At 32.2% G+C, this 16,759-nt stretch overlaps 1 protein-coding gene across 18 annotated transcripts in view; it reads right to left on the bottom strand.

The window, feature by feature from the left end:
- Positions 1 to 2,492: 2,492 nt before the first annotated feature.
- LOC126887162 (stromal membrane-associated protein 1-like) overlaps positions 2,493 to 16,759 on the bottom strand; it is a 58,259-nt gene continuing 43,992 nt past the window's right edge. The window contains exons 6-9 of one of the 18 annotated variants that reach the window (XM_050654540.1): positions 9,835 to 12,942; positions 9,129 to 9,294; positions 8,806 to 8,859; positions 2,493 to 8,534 (exon numbers count right to left, since the gene is read on the bottom strand). In XM_050654540.1, the coding sequence (XP_050510497.1) occupies positions 12,691 to 12,942 (252 nt within the window). In that variant the 3' untranslated portion in view covers positions 2,493 to 8,534; positions 8,806 to 8,859; positions 9,129 to 9,294; positions 9,835 to 12,690. Of the gene's footprint in view, positions 9,669 to 9,834; positions 12,943 to 16,759 lie in introns of all 18 variants that reach the window. The other 17 variants (XM_050654532.1, XM_050654536.1, XM_050654534.1 and 14 more) reach the window with 17 other exon arrangements.

The raw sequence follows: 16,759 nt of genomic DNA, 5'->3' as shown, positions 1-16,759 counted from the left end.
TCAAATTGTCCTTTTTGACATACAATAATAATGTATACAGGGTGTCCCAATTTAGAGATATGACGTCATCGTTGATTTTCTTAAATGGCAACACTGTCATTTTGATAGCTATTTTGATAGGGTGTGTAAAGTTATACACAACTGCAAAATATCAAATTTTTATTCTCTACCATTTACAAGATAATAGAAAATAACAAAGTTATGTCTGTAATTTGAAATAAATTCAATAATTGAAATACTAATTGTTTTTTTGAAAAATGCTCAGACCCGTCGATTAGTATTTCAAATTGTCATTTTTGGCATTCAATAATAATGTACACAGGATGTCCCAATTTAGAGATATGACGTCATCGTTGAGTTTCTTAAATGACAACACGTCATTTTGATAGTTATTTTGATAGGGTGTGTAAAGTTATACACAACTGCAAAATTTCAAATTTTTGTTTCCTATCATTTACAATATAATAAAAAATAACAAAGTTATGAAAAACAAGTAATCAAATAATAATTGAATTTAATTATTTCAAATAAGCAAATGCTCATAACGTTGCCCATTGACAATTTGACAATAATTGAGGGCCAACATTATGAGTATTTGCTTAATTGGAATAATTAAATTCAATTATTATTTGATTACTTGTTTTTCATCTTTGTTATTTTTTATTTTCTTGTAAATGATAGGGAACAAAATTTGAAATTTTGCAGTTGTGTATAACTTTACACACCATATCAAAATAACTATCAAAATGACAGTATTGCCATTTAAGAAAATCAACGATGACGTCATATCTCTAAATTGGGACACCCTGTATACATAATTATTGTATGTCAAAAATGACAGTTTAAAATACTAATCGACGGGTCTGAGCATTTTTCAAAAAAACAATTATTATTTTATTATTTAATTTATTCCAAATTACAGATATAACTTTGTTATTTTCTATTATCTTGTAAATGGTAGAGAATAAAAATTTGATATTTTGCAGTTGTGTATAACTTTACACGCCCTATCAAAATGACAGTGTTGCCATTTAAGAAAATCAACGATGACGTCATATCTCTAAATTGGGATCACAGTATACATTATAATTGCATGTCAAAAAGGACAATTTGAAATACTAATCGACGGGTCTGAGCATTTTTCAAAAAAAACAATTAGTATTTGAGATATTGAATTTATTCCAAATTACAGACTCTCTCTGTATAAGAAAAAGTTTATAATTCTTCATCCCCTCCATTTTACAAAAATTGGGAAATACAGGGTGAAAAATATTTTCTTGGGTGTGAAAAAACATATGTTCAAAATAAGTCCGGAATTGGATAAAATGACTAATTCTAAGCATTTTTTGTTCTAAAGAGTTTTTTCACTAAGTCAATACTTTTTGAGTTATTTGCGAGTGAATAAATATGTTCATTTTTAATAAAAATAAAACATGTTTTTGGGCGGTTTTTCACAGATAACTCAAAAAGTAAGTATTTTAGCGAAAAAAATATTCTTAGCATACATATAGCTAATAAAAACATGAAAAAAAAAAAGGTGTATGGATGAAGACTCTATACTCAGTAGAAGCAGAGTTGTAGCTAATGAAAAGGAGGTTCTTCTTCGTCAAATTCCTAATCGAATATTTCAACGTGAAATAACCAAAAAACGGAGCACTTTTCGGGGAAAATTCATTAAAACTTTTTTAAAGTGTTTAAAAAAAGGTTTATTTTTGTTTTTCAAAAGAGGTCTAACATTAAAAGTAAGTTAATTACGCTCAAAATATTGTTGGTACCTCTCATTTTTTGGTAAAAAGAATCACGAAAATCACCCCCCAACTAGCACCCTAAATAAATTTAATCATTATCGCTTCACAAGTTACTTTGATTATGTATTCTTTATATGATCTGTAAGTTTCATCAGTTTAAAGTGCTTATTTTTGAAAAGGATTTAGTTAAATTGGCTTGAACGGCTTTTTATAAGCTATATTTTTGCTAAGAATATTTTTTTCGATAAAATACTGACTTTTTGAGGTATTTGCGAAAAACCGTCCAAGAACATGTTTTTTCTTGTTAAAAATGAACATATTCACTCGCAAATAACTCGAAAAGTATTGACTTAGTGAAAAAATTTTATAGAACAAAAGTTGTTTAGAATTAGTAATTTTATCCAATTCCGGACTTATTTTGAATGTATATTTTTCACCCCAGTAGAAGGGGGATGTAAAATTGTAAACTTTTTCTTACATAATAATAGACAATTTCAACTACTTATTTCCAAATTTTCATCCTTCATTTATTTTTTTTGGGTCAGATTGTTCTTTGATCGGGCTATCTGTGCTTTCCTAATAATAAATCATGGTCTCCCAGAAACTAATACATTCAAATTTGTAAAAATTATATCTCTTTATTGAATATGCAGGTGAAATACATTAGAGGGTTGCATTTCCTGAAAAATTAAGTTCCGTATGTGGAGTATCCTTTGTCAAAACCAATAAATAACTAACAATAAATAATTTACTACACATGTTTAATATCAGTAAAAACTGTCATCATGCTTCGTTTCTGAACTTACATATTAAAAGACAAACAATTAAAATCGCAATTTTATTAAATTTACAATCATCGGACGAATCCCAGAGGGTGTTTAAAAATAGATATAGAATCTCTACCCTGAAAAAAAGGGATGTTAACGATAGTAGACTTCCTTCTTTTACAACGGAAACGGCGTACCACAACCAAAAACCCCAATGAAAAATTACGTTCTCTAACTACAGAGTGAACCAAAAGAAAATTAAAAATGCATTTATTTTTGTGTGCTGTAAAAACTGGTTCTTATGATGATTCTTTTATAGACAACCTTTACGGATCTTACTACATTGACTATGAGTGAAAGTAAGAACTATACTCCTATAGTACTTAAAATACAATTTTCATAAAGCTTACAATAGCCACTGTAAGCTTACAAAGCTTTTCATAAAGCCATACAATTGGCATGAGTTTTAATTTTTAATTTCTCTGATATAATCCCATTACATGGTTATAAATACAGTGATGAGTGCGCTAATAACCGGCAAAATAACATAAAACATAATATGGTGTGGAATAAAAAGAGACGAAACTAGTAGAGGTGGTAAATGTACATTATATTGATAGTTTCCCACCTTTCGACGTAGGTATCGAACGAGTTTGGCAACTACCACTGTGACAGTGACAGTTTTAGTTGACATAATCCTTCGATATGTCTAAAGGTGGGAATCTATCAATATAATGTAAATTTTTATAGGTTTCTATTGATAATTTTTCACTTCTACTATACTCCGTCCCACCTTGACTTTATAGTATAAGGAACATAGACAATGCAGTCCTTGTGAGAGTTGTTAGCCCGGTCATGCCAATTTTATCAAAAAGAATTTGTAATCGAACAGTAGAGATTAAATTAAAACTGATTTAGAAAGGCAATCTACAATTTTAGGATTCATATGCGTTTAAGTTTATTTGATATACTATAGTTATTAAGTATATGAATCCTAAAATTGTAGATTGCCTTTCTAAAACAGTTTTAATTTAATCTCTCTAATGTTCGATTACAAATTCTTTTTGATAAAATCGGCATCACCGCGCTAAAAACTCTCATAAGGACTGCTTTGCCTATGTTCCTGATACTGTAAGGTCAAGGTGAGACGGACTGTAGTTTAATCTCTTTTTATTTTTTAACGTATTATTTTTGCGTCTTTTTGTCGGTTCTTAGTGAACTCATCACTGATTTAGCTTTACGAATAGCTACTCAAGACCAAAATGGCGGCCCTTAAGTAAACTGTCAAAAGAAGTCAAAAACGCGGAAAAGGTAAGATCAATAAAAATGTAACAAAACGACGTGAAATTATTTTCAAAGAAATTACATATTTTGTCTATATATCACAATGTATAATTTTCATAAAGCTAGTAACCAAATAAGTTAAATTTGCATAAGTTGGCATGAGTTTTAATTGTTAATGTCACTGACATAATTCAATTACATGGTTATTAAATATACTTTACGGCTTTACGGATAGCTACTTAAGACCAAAATGGTGGCTCTTATGTCAACTGTCAAAAGATATGAAGACCACAGGGAAAGTACTTGATAAGTCCAATTTTTGACATTTGTCGTTTTTAATACCAATTTGTAGCTTTAATTACATAGTTTCCAAGAGTAACACAAAACAGAGTAATAACTTGTCAAAAGATATGTGTTTAAAAAAACCCTGTACAGGAAAAGAACTTGACATGTCCATTCCAAACAGGGGAAAAAGTCCATGTAATTAATATGCAATATATATTTAAAAAAACTAAAATGTAAACCAACCAGCAATATATCATTTTTTTTTTCTTTTTATTAGTAATTAATAATTGTAAGATGTATTTTAATGTTTTAAAATCATATTCACATTTTTAGTGTTTGTAACTTCCATTATTAAAGAGTATGGTACTCTGAACCTTTTGACTTCCATCCACAATATGTTAATCTTCATATGCCAGCGGAATATTAGACACATAAATGAATCAAATGAACTACTCGGCAGCCGCGTTGCTGGTACCTAAACAAAGTTTGTCAAAACGCGGGAGACGCGTTGCTAGCACTCAATAGATTAATTAGTATTGGAGCCGGTACCTATTAATAAACTTTATCGACAAAATTAAGGTAAATGTAAATCATTTTTGGACGCTAGTAGGTGGATCCATTGCTCTCTAAATCAATCGTATTTTTGTTTATTTGACATATTAATATTTCGACAGAAGAAATCAGAGGCGTCACTTTTGATCACAACAACATATGTAACGCAGCTACCGTAAAGCCTACTTGAACGTGAAAAATCTTGAAAAATTAGTTCAACATGATACAAAATTCTCTATTCGATTTCAAACCTATTTGTAGTATACTTGTAGATATTTTATTTACATGACTCATAAATACACAAACAAATTAACTATACAACTATCTACCAATATATTCTAATAGGTTAAGAGGAAACAGTAGCGATCAACAGGTAGCGAAAACGCGTTCCAAGATTTCGGCTGCAATATTTTTTCGAGATTTTTGGCACACTTATTCGTAATATAATAAAGAATGGCGGTACAGAACCCAATTTGAAAAATATAATAATATGTGGAAATTACTCTGTAATTAAATACAATATTAAAAAAACGAGCCTGTACCGCCATTAAGAAGAACAAAAAAATACACTTTCTTCAAATAAATTTTTTTATCCGATGCCTAGATTTTGTGTCATTTTGGAACTACTAAAAATTTTTATTTCATTAGTAGTTCCAAAATCTAGTCATCGGATAAAAAAGTTTATTTGAAGAAAGTGTATTTTTTTGTTTTTCTTAATGGCGGTAGAGGCTCGTTTTTTAATATTGTATTTAATTACAGAGTAATTTCCACATATTAATATATTTTTCAAATTGGGCTCTGTAATTCTTTATTATATTACGAATACGTGTGCCAAATATCTCGAAAAAATATTCAAAATTACAGCCGCAATCTTGGAACGCCTTTTGGCTACCTGTTGATCGCTACTGCATCACCTTAAAACTTGTGTCGATAGAAAAAAAAGTCGCGTACTAAATTGACTTAACATTAAGTTAAAGTAACTAAAAAAAAATGAAAAATAAGTTGGGTCTAAAAAAGAGTTGTATTAGTGGTATTAGGTTGTAAAAAGCTTAAAACAACAAAATTACGACTATATTGCTTAAAACCGGACAAATTCTATCAAAATTTATGTACTTAACCTTACTTCAACATAACATTCACAAAAAGTTTTGAAAAAATTGCCAAAAAAAGGAGTAAGTTTAAGTAAAAATAATTAAAGCCTAGATATAATCAATTTTAGGTTTGTTCTTAAAAGAAACGAACATACTGCATTAAAATAAATAAAAATTATTACATTAGTACAATTTTTACTTGAAATACGGTTTGGTTGTTATAAATAAAATAAATATATACTTAAATAAATTCATGTTAAAACATTCAGTAGTTTTAGATGCCCGTAATAACTACGAAAAACTAAAATTCATAAACCAAAACAATCAAACAGAAAATCAGTGTAATTAAGTCTAAATAGAACACAATTGATTCTTTTTAAAGATTTTTGTATTTGCTGTAATCATGGTTTTGCTATTTTTAATAGTTTTTGGCCTAAGAACCTAAATTTATTTTTTTTGGATATTAAGGTAGAAGGTAAATTTTAAAAATTAATGTTAAACAAAATATATTTTAATGTTTAGTAAATATTAGATTTCCATTAAACTACCTCAATTGTGCCAATCTTGATTATGGCTCAGAGGTTGTTTTATAAGATTAAATGGACTCTCTGGTGTCAATCTGATACTAATTCATGATTTTTACTCATGAAGACATTATCACAAATTAAAATACAAAACATATAAGACTAGAAATCATGCCAATTAGCTAATACATCCATTGTTGAAACCAAAAGATGAAAAAACTTAATTAGTCAGTGGACCTACTGAGTAATTAATTAGAACTACTGACCACAGAAAAGTTATGCAAACATGGGAACATGCTCTTTCGCCAAAAAATTGACTTACTCAACATTTTTTTGAGTATTAGAAGATTAAAAGGTGTGCCAATCATTTACACCCACTCCTGAAATAAAAAAAACTTGAAATGTAGGCCAAAAGATCTACTGAATCATTCATCAGAACTACTCACTGCAGACAAGGTTATGCAAATATGAACACACGTGCTTTGTAGGCAAAAAAATTGTACACAATCTTGTTTTGATTTTGATTGCTGGTCTTATAGAGGACTAAAAAACATTCCAATCAACTATTACACGTTCTGCAGACAACTTCTTTTACGTACCAAATTGTCTTACTTAATTGTCTTGTTGTCATTATTAGAACATCGTAGATTACATGAAACCATGGAAATCAACGATTGCGTAATATACTCGAAGATTATACTACTGAATGATTAATTAGAAACGTTATGGAAGTGGGAACACATGCGATTTTTACGCAACAAATTGTCTTACTCAATATTGTTTTCAGTATTAGAAGATCGTAGAAGATTAAAAAGTATACCATTCATCTACATCCATTACTGAACTTAAAAAATGAAAAACTCGAAATGTAGGCCAAAACATCTACTGAATCGTTCATTAAAACTACTCACTGCAGATAAGGTCATGCAAATAGGAGCACGCATGCATTTTCAACAAATTGACCTACACAATCTTGTTTTGATTTTGATTTCTGGTCTTGTAGAAGACTAAAAAATCTTTTTCGCTCATCTGTCTCCAAATTTGGGTTCCTCTTCTCACTAATTCAGTTACTGTTAAATTTTGTTTATCGGACCTACGAAAATCTATCATAACATTCAAGAAAGGATTGCGAAAAATATCCGATGGGACTCTTCTGGCGGGACTTCGTTTTATATTAGAATTATCATGACTTTTGAATGTTTTATCCATTTTTACAAAATTGTCACAATTTAAACACTTATAAGTGACACTTTAGAAGATCGTAGACGAATAAAAGTATGCCGATCACCTACACCTACTCCTGAACTCGAAAAATAAAAAACTGGAAATATAGGCCAAAATATCTATTGAATTATTCATTAGAACTACTCACTGCAGTTAAGGTCATGTAAATATCAGCATATATGCTTCGTAGGCAACAAATTGACCTAACAAATATTGTTTTGATTTTATTTTCTCATCTCATAGAAGACTAAAAAACTCCAATAAACTAGTACATCAACTTATAAACTAAAAAGGAAAAATTCAAGAGTTGGTTAAGAAGACATGCTGAATGATTCATTAGAACTATTCACTGCATACTACGTTATGCAAGTAAGAGAACATGCGGTCTTTAGGCAAAAAATTATCTTACACAACCTTGTTTCCGTATTAGAAGATCGTAGGTTAGAAGCCACGCAAATCAAGAACTGCATCCACTTGTAAAAGATAAAAAAAAATCAAGAGTTGGCGAACATCTATTGAATGATTAATTCGAACTACTCACCGCAGAAAATGTTATGCAAGTACGAGCACAGGCATTCCTTGCGCAACAAACTTGACTTACTCAACCTTGTTTTGAGTACTACAAGATCGTAGACTAATTTAGAAGTGTACCAATCACCTACACCCACTCAGAAAGTCAAGAAATAAATAACTCGAAATGTAGGCCAAAAGATCTACTGAATCATTCATTAAAACTACTCACTGCAGATAAGGTTATACAAATATCAGCATATATGCGTCGTAGGCAACAAATTGATCTAAAAAATATTGTTTTGATTTTGATTTCTCGTCTCATAGAAGACTAAAAACTCCCAATCAACTACTACATCAACTTATAAACTAAAGAGGAAAAATTCAAGAGTTGGTTGAGAAGATATGCTGAATGATTTATTAGAACTACTCACTGCAGAAAACTGTATGCAAGTAGAAGCACATGCTGTCTTTACGCAACAAATTGATTTATTCAACCTAGTTTTAAGTATTAGTAGATCGTGGACGATTAGAAAGTGTGCCAATCACCTACAGCCACTCTGAACCCAACAAAATTAAAAACTCGAAATATGGGCCAAAGACCTATTGAAATGAGCACTCATGCTTTGTAGGCAATAAATTGACCAAGACTAACTCAAGAGTTGGTTGAGAATACGTGCTGAATGATTCATTAGAACTACTCACTGCAGAAAACGGTATGCAAGTAGGAGCACATGCTGTATTTACGCAACAAATTGATTTATTCAACCTAGTTTTAAGTATTAGTAGATCGTGGACGATTATAAAGTGTGCCAATCACCTACAGCCACTCTGAACCCAACAAAATTAAAAACTCGAAATGTGGGCTAAAGACCTATTGAATTGAGCACTCATGCTTTGTAGGCAATAAATTGACCAAGACTAACTCAAGAGTTAATTGAGAATACCTGCTGAATGATTCATTAGAACTACTCACTGCAGAAAACGGTATTCAAGTAGGAGCACATGCTGTATTTACGCAACAAATTGATTTATTCAACCTAGTTTTAAGTATTAGTAGATCGTGGACGGTTATAGTGTGCCAATCATCTACAGCCACTCTGAACCCAACAAAATTAAAAACTCGAAATGTGGGCCAAAGACCTATTGAAATGAGCACTCATGCTTTGTAGGCAATAAATTGACCAAGACTAACTCAAGAGTTGGTTGAGAATACGTGCTGAATGATTCATTAGAACTACTCACTGCAGAAAACGGTATGCAAGTAGGAGCACATGCTGTATTTACGCAACAAATTGATTTATTCAACCTAGTTTTAAGTATTAGTAGATCGTGGACGGTTATAGTGTGCCAATCATCTACAGCCACTCTGAACCCAACAAAATTAAAAACTCGAAATATGGGCCAAAGACCTATTGAAATGAGCACTCATGCTTTGTAGGCAATAAATTGACCAAGACTAACTCAAGAGTTGGTTGAGAATACGTGCTGAATGATTCATTAGAACTACTCACTGCAGAAAACGGTATGCAAGTAGGAGCACATGCTGTATTTACGCAACAAATTGATTTATTCAACCTAGTTTTAAGTATTAGTAGATCGTGGACGATTATAAAGTGTGCCAATCACCTACAGCCACTCTGAACCCAACAAAATTAAAAACTCGAAATGTGGGCTAAAGACCTATTGAATTGAGCACTCATGCTTTGTAGGCAATAAATTGACCAAGACTAACTCAAGAGTTGGTTGAGAATACGTGCTGAATGATTCATTAGAACTACTCACTGCAGAAAACGGTATGCAAGTAGGAGCACATGCTGTATTTACGCAACAAAGTGATTTATTCAACCTAGTTTTAAGTATTAGTAGATCGTGGACGATTATAAAGTGTGCCAATCACCTACAGCCACTCTGAACCCAACAAAATTAAAAACTCGAAATGTGGGCTAAAGACCTATTGAATTGAGCACTCATGCTTTGTAGGCAATAAATTGACCAAGACTAACTCAAGAGTTAATTGAGAATACCTGCTGAATGATTCATTAGAACTACTCACTGCAGAAAACGGTATTCAAGTAGGAGCACATGCTGTATTTACGCAACAAATTGATTTATTCAACCTAGTTTTAAGTATTAGTAGATCGTGGACGGTTATAGTGTGCCAATCATCTACAGCCACTCTGAACCCAACAAAATTAAAAACTCGAAATGTGGGCTAAAGACCTATTGAATTGAGCACTCATGCTTTGTAGGCAATAAATTGACCAAGACTAACTCAAGAGTTAATTGAGAATACCTGCTGAATGATTCATTAGAACTACTCACTGCAGAAAATGTTATGCAAGTAAGAGCACATGCTTTCTTTAAGAAATAACTTGAATTACTCAACCTTGTTTTGAGTATTAAAGATCATAAGTTACAAACCATTTAAATCAACGACTACATCTACTACTGAGCCTAAAAAACAAGAAACTCGAGAGTTGGCGAACAGATCTACCGAATGGTTTAAAAGAACCAGTCATTCCAGAAATAGTTATACAAATAATAGTACCTTCAAGTTACAAGCAATAAATTGGTTTACACAATCTTGCCTAAGTACTACAGGGTGTCCCCGAAAATAGTGTGTTCCTTAAAGGTATAGGTAGAAGGCACCATATAAAGCAAAAAAAAAACATTTTTTCTAAATGCAACCGTTTTGCTAAAAAACCAAAATACATTTTGGTATGCAAATTGAAATCTGACAACTATGTATACAAAAATCTAAACATAGACAATCACAATTCAAAAATATTTGCAGCATTTTAGCCATAAGTATTTACATTAAACCCTGTCTTCATCCTAAACAAACAAACAAATTCTTGTTTTGTTGGATTTTCAAGCATGGGGTGGTACAATTATTTTGCAGGTGCACCTGTCTGACCTACATTTGTGGTGTCAATAAACTAAATCATAAACAGTTCTTGTACAGTGATGCCAAATTAGTTAATTTTATGAAAATAAAAGTTTGCTTATTATGGCGAACAATGTAATTTTTTTTTTTGGAAACGGTTAACTTTAGAAAAAAATGTTATAGGACTTTTTGTTCTACATTGTGTATTATATCCATACCTTAAAGGAACGCACTATTTTCGGGGACACCCTGTATATAAAAATGTATGGTTTTTAAGTTGCATAAATACTTAAAACAAGACAATGCCTTCGCATAATTTTTTAAGTTTTCTGTGGTTGCAATAGTTCACGACGGAATTAAATGTCAATCATTTGTACTACATATCAGTTTCAAAATAATCTATGATTTGGGCTTGTGAAGCATAGCTAGTAACAAAAACAATCGATGACGTAGTATTTTCTATAATACTACTAACCTTGGAGAATAATGAACATAATTCCAAATGGAAGTGGTTCTAGTTTTGATATTCATAAATATTTCTAATTTCCCTGTATCATTTTAATGACATTCATAAAAAACAGTATTTACAACATTTGTACTAGGAAGGGGAATGGATAGCATCAGTCAAAGCTAAATTTTTGAGCTTACATTCAGGGTTTAAAATCAAAACTACAATTTTTTCATCGGTATTTCTTCCTTTTTGACTAATTTTAGCACCCTGTAGCCCGAAAACTAGCCACCCCAGCCATACATAAGCGCCAGCTCCTTGTCTTGGTATCATCTTACTGGACGCTTATAAGAATATTTTTTTGCTAAATTTAGAGTTGGGTACTTATTCCGTCTAAGCCTACCGTTAACATCACCATACTTTAAATGATTTATTCACCCCACGCAACCGGTAATAAATATGATTTAACCTAGAGATTACTATAAAAAGAAATAATCATATAAAAAACATATAACAGGTGAATATTACTTCTACTTGAAATACGGTATCTAAATCGGTAATTATTAATACGTTTTTAACAAATGGAAAGATTGTAAAATTTAGTATTCAGTTTTTATTGGTCATTCACAAACTCGATGTAAGCTTCTCAAATTAACTAAATAAAATATAATATAATAAAAAATAAAAAAAATGGTTCTCAAACCATGCCAATCTTTTTTGTTTCAAATGGAAGCTTTCCTAATTAATTCGTTGAAGTAGTGAAGTTTACAAACGGCCCATAGAAACAATGAATACCCATACATGTTTCTCAATGATTTGGACTTTTTTGGAAAAAACATGTATCCAAACAGTTCCACTTTGAAAAAAGTAAATAGTAATATTCACCAAACATTGTCTGAAATATGTCTGTCTGGCATACATTAAATAATTTTTAAAATAGATACTTTCATAAAGTCTTTTGATGTATGTTACACGATCTTTAAATACTTTACTAGAACATGAAAATAGAATTATTACGAAAACCTAACGAATCCTTTTATATAAGGAATAGTTATAGCAAACATCAAACCTGGTGAACACACCCGCGACACCAATAGGCTTGATATACTTCTTAAATGCGTGTTTCTGATCAACCAGGTTTAATATTGCTAATGATCAGAATGAAAAACTATTTAAAAGTATCATTTAACGTTTTTCAACAACTGAAAAATGTTAAGTGATACTATCAAATTCAAATTTAATATATACCACTCTCTATTTAAAATATATTTTAGTGACTGAGCAGTCTGAGTTGGGGTCATATCCCTTTATAGCTAACTCCAGGTTAAATTTTTATTTACTACACCTAGACACTTTTGGTTGCTTCCTCAGTTAGTCCATAAGTTTCCCATTGGCGCTTGCGAGTGTGGAGATGACCTCACATTCAAATTGCTGAACTGTTGAGGTAAGTTTTGATTATTAAAAAATGGATTTGGGGTATTTTGTTGGCCCATCGGGTTGGACGTTTGGAACTGTTGTGAAGGGTTGAATGAAGGCGAGAAGTTCTGTTGTGGGAATCCTCCAAATGAGTTGTTTAAGAATTGGCTTCCTTGAGGTTGGTTTGAATTGGGAGTAAAATGCTGCAACAAAGAGTTAAGTTAATTTATTGTATTTATAAAATTATATTTTCAAAATTTATTGTATCTTTGGTATTGAAATGTTATTCATATTACGAAATCATTTAAATTGTTGGGTGAGTTATGTTATTCTAGAAAAAACTTAAAATTTCATTATTAAATAGATTGGCAAAGTTGGTAAATAGGCTATTGATTATGTTCAAAATAAGAGAGCTAAAAGGAACTACAACGTTAACGGGATTTTATTGTCTCATATGGTTAATGGACCTCTAAATTTGAAAAAACCGCGGAGTGCTACCATTTAAATGTATGCGTTTTTGAGAAAGGGGTGAATTAGTCCCTAGGCACAAGGTGAATTAGGGTGAGTTCTATGCACTTTTGGTACAAACACGTCTACATGAAAATTATTCCAGGTTAAATTTCCTATAGGAATATCACATTTTAAAGTCAAAAATATTTTTTTACAAAACATATTCAAAAGAAAGGCAAGAAAAAAACGCGAGAGAAAGCAATTTTGTTTTTGGTCCCATAACTTTTTTCCACAGGGATATAGGTAATAACGTCCATCCTTCCTTTTTTAAAATGAAGTTTGGTAAAAGTTTCTAGCATTTATAGTTTCCGAAATAGGATTTTTCAAAGTTCGCCGCTCGCAGCATTTTTGGGCCATTTTTCTCATTATTTCGCATATCTTGTTCTGTAACTTTTTTCTACGCATTTCTAGGTAGATGGTATATGTAATGGTACATTTATTAGAAAGAGAAATAAATTACGTTTAAAAGGGTCTATTGTGTAAGGTTATACGGTTCTTTTTAAGGCCGGCCGTTGTATGAAAGAGAGGTCCCCAAGTCGCAGTGCAACAGAGAGAAAAGATTCTTTCCCGAGAGATGCTGCCTCTATAGGAGAAATAACGCAATAGATATCTAAGCGAAGCGCGGACTCCAGACTTTATAGTCAGCTGATAGTTTAGTTTCAGTACAGAGAGGTATGCAGGTGCGGTCTCGCTAAGATGACTCGAAATCGTTTTATATATGAGGTGCGAACTTTTCATTTTCTAGGAGGTTTAAGGACGGGTTCTCGCTGAAAATTTTACTCGGATAAATACTGTGCTCGTATCTCGTGGTAAAATCTAAACCAAAAGTATTGGAAAAATCTATTTCGCATATTGGTTCATCATAGTTTGTTACCTACTTCTCATGTCCCAATATTATAAAATTATACCAGGGAAGAACAATTATATCACTCAAATTTGTCTAATTGTCTAATTTAGAATGAAAATGTAATTAATGTTTAGAACATTTAATGAAAGCTTATAACCAAGGATGGTACTAAAGATGAGCAATTTGGTCCGTCGGTCTGCCTGACCGCGAATATAACTCCTCCGTCACTGTACTAGGTAGAATAGCGAATGAGGTGTCGAATGAAAGCCTATAATCCAAGGATGGTACTAAAGCTGATAAATTTGACCAAGGCTGTCTGTCCATCTGTCCGTCCGACCGCGAATGTAACTACTCCTTCATTATGCCAGGTAGAATGACAAATGAGGTGTCGAATGAATGGTTATAATCCAACGATGGTACTAAAGATAAGCAATTTGGTCCGTCGGTCTGCCTGACCGCGAATATAACTCCTCCGTCACTGTACCAGGTAGAATGACAAATAAGGTTTCGAATGAAAGCTTATAACCGAGGATGGTACTAAAGATGAAAAATTTGACCAAGGCTGTCGGTCCATTTGTCCGTCCGACCGCGAATGTAACTTCTCCGTCATTATGCCAGGGAAAATGACAAATGAGGTTTCAAATGAACGATTATAATCCAACGATGGTACTAAAGTTGAGCAATTTGGTCCGTCGGTCTGCCTGACCGCGAATATAACTCCTCCGTCACTGTACCAGGTAGAATGACCAATAAGGTGTCGAATGAAAGCTTATAATCCAAGGATGGTACTAAAGATGAGCAATTTGACCAAGGCTGTCTGTCCGTCGGTCCGTCCGACCGCGAATATAACTCTTCCGTCACTATACCAGGTTGAATGACAAATGAGGTGTCGAATGAAAGCTTATAATCCAAGGATGGTACTAAAGGTGAGAAATTTGACCAAGGACTTCCGGTTTTACAAATGGGACCGGAAATACTGTTTTAAAGTCACCGGAATAGTAAAAGTGATATATTATTCGACGAGCCTTCGCAAGGCGAGAACAAATATATACTTCCGGTTTCATGAGTGTCTTTCCGTCTGTCCTCCTACATACAACTCCTCCGTATTAATACAGATATAATGACAAATAATGAGGTTTCGAATAAAAGATTATAACACAAGGATGGTATTAAAGATGAGTAATTTAACATCGGACTTCAGTTTTAGAGTTGCAACCGCAAGTATCTGTTTTAAAGTGACTCAAAGTATGGTATGAATGTAAATGAATATGATCCAAAATTAGTAAAATCGTATATGAATCGACGCAAAGTTACACGAAGAGTTAAAATATCGACTTCCAGTTCTACTTTCGATTACTTTGGATGAAAACCTAGGACTTACGAAGTCCAATTACTGGTTAACACATGCTCTTGTGAACATGAACGGAAAGAAATAACACGAGTAGCGTTCATCAGCAAATCATCAACGGCTGATAGCAAAACTCTACGAAACTATATATACGTTATAGTCTAAGATCCGAATATAGGTCGACCTGCACCCATCTGCTTTCCGGATGAGACATTTTTTTATTAAATTTCATACATAGACAAAAACGACTTGCATGGCTTGCCTATCAAATTCGTGTCATAGCTATCCTTAAGGTGGGGTGAGCTTAGAGTTTGAAATAAATATTTCAAGCATATTTTTTTGAATTTTTTTGAACTTATAATAGAATTCTTAAAATCCCATTGACTGATCGGGTCACAAATGAGGAGGTCCTTACAGAAGAATGGGGAAAAACCGAGACCATCAAATCTCAAAAGTTATACTTTGGGCACATTATGCGAAATGAATCCAGATATGCCCTCCTACAAGCCATTCTGCAAGGAAAAATATTTGGAAAGCGAGGTCCAGGAAGAAGAAGAACATCCTGGTTAAAGAACCTCAGAACCTGGTTCAACTCAACATATGTGAAGCTTTCCTGCATTGCTGCAGATAAAATAAAGATTGCCATGCCATGGAGATCGCCAACATTCGTCACGGACAGGCACAGCAAGAAGAAGAGGATAGAATTATTTTATTTTTAAATTAAATAAGCATATTCACTATAATCGTTGATTGATATATTGGACGGCCTCTAATATCTCAATCAACGCTATAATTCAATGAATTAAAAAAAAATAAGGAAAAATATTAAAAAATAAGCCAACGCTCAGTGAATCATGTGAAACGAAAAGATCAAAAATATTTTATTAGCTTTATGAGTATTATGAGTTTATCGAGCATAAATCTGTCGAGTTTTTTCAGTTATAACGATTTTTGACTTTTTGGTATTACTCAGAAGTCAAAACAACCAAATTTTTGCTCACGAATGGGTGAAAATCAACATATTTATTATAATAAAAAATAAGCATAAACAACAAAAATTGTATGTGCAATTTGTATGCACGTTAAAAATTCGGTTAAAATTCACATTCTTATTCCAGTCAAAACACAATAATTAACAAGTCGCTGATGTGGCATTTCGATCATCGACCGAGAAACACATTAAATTTTTATTACTGGTGTTGATAACGTGAACGGTATCAAATATCACATCGTGGGCAGCTGTATTGATTTTAAATAATAAAAAATGTGGCAGAGTCTCGAAGAGTTATAACGCCATTGATGATGATGATGACCA

The sequence above is a fragment of the Diabrotica virgifera genome, chromosome 6 (genome assembly GCF_917563875.1).
Source record: "Diabrotica virgifera virgifera chromosome 6, PGI_DIABVI_V3a".
Taxonomy (NCBI): domain Eukaryota; kingdom Metazoa; phylum Arthropoda; class Insecta; order Coleoptera; family Chrysomelidae; genus Diabrotica; species Diabrotica virgifera.
This window is presented reverse-complemented; position numbering and strand designations above follow the sequence as displayed.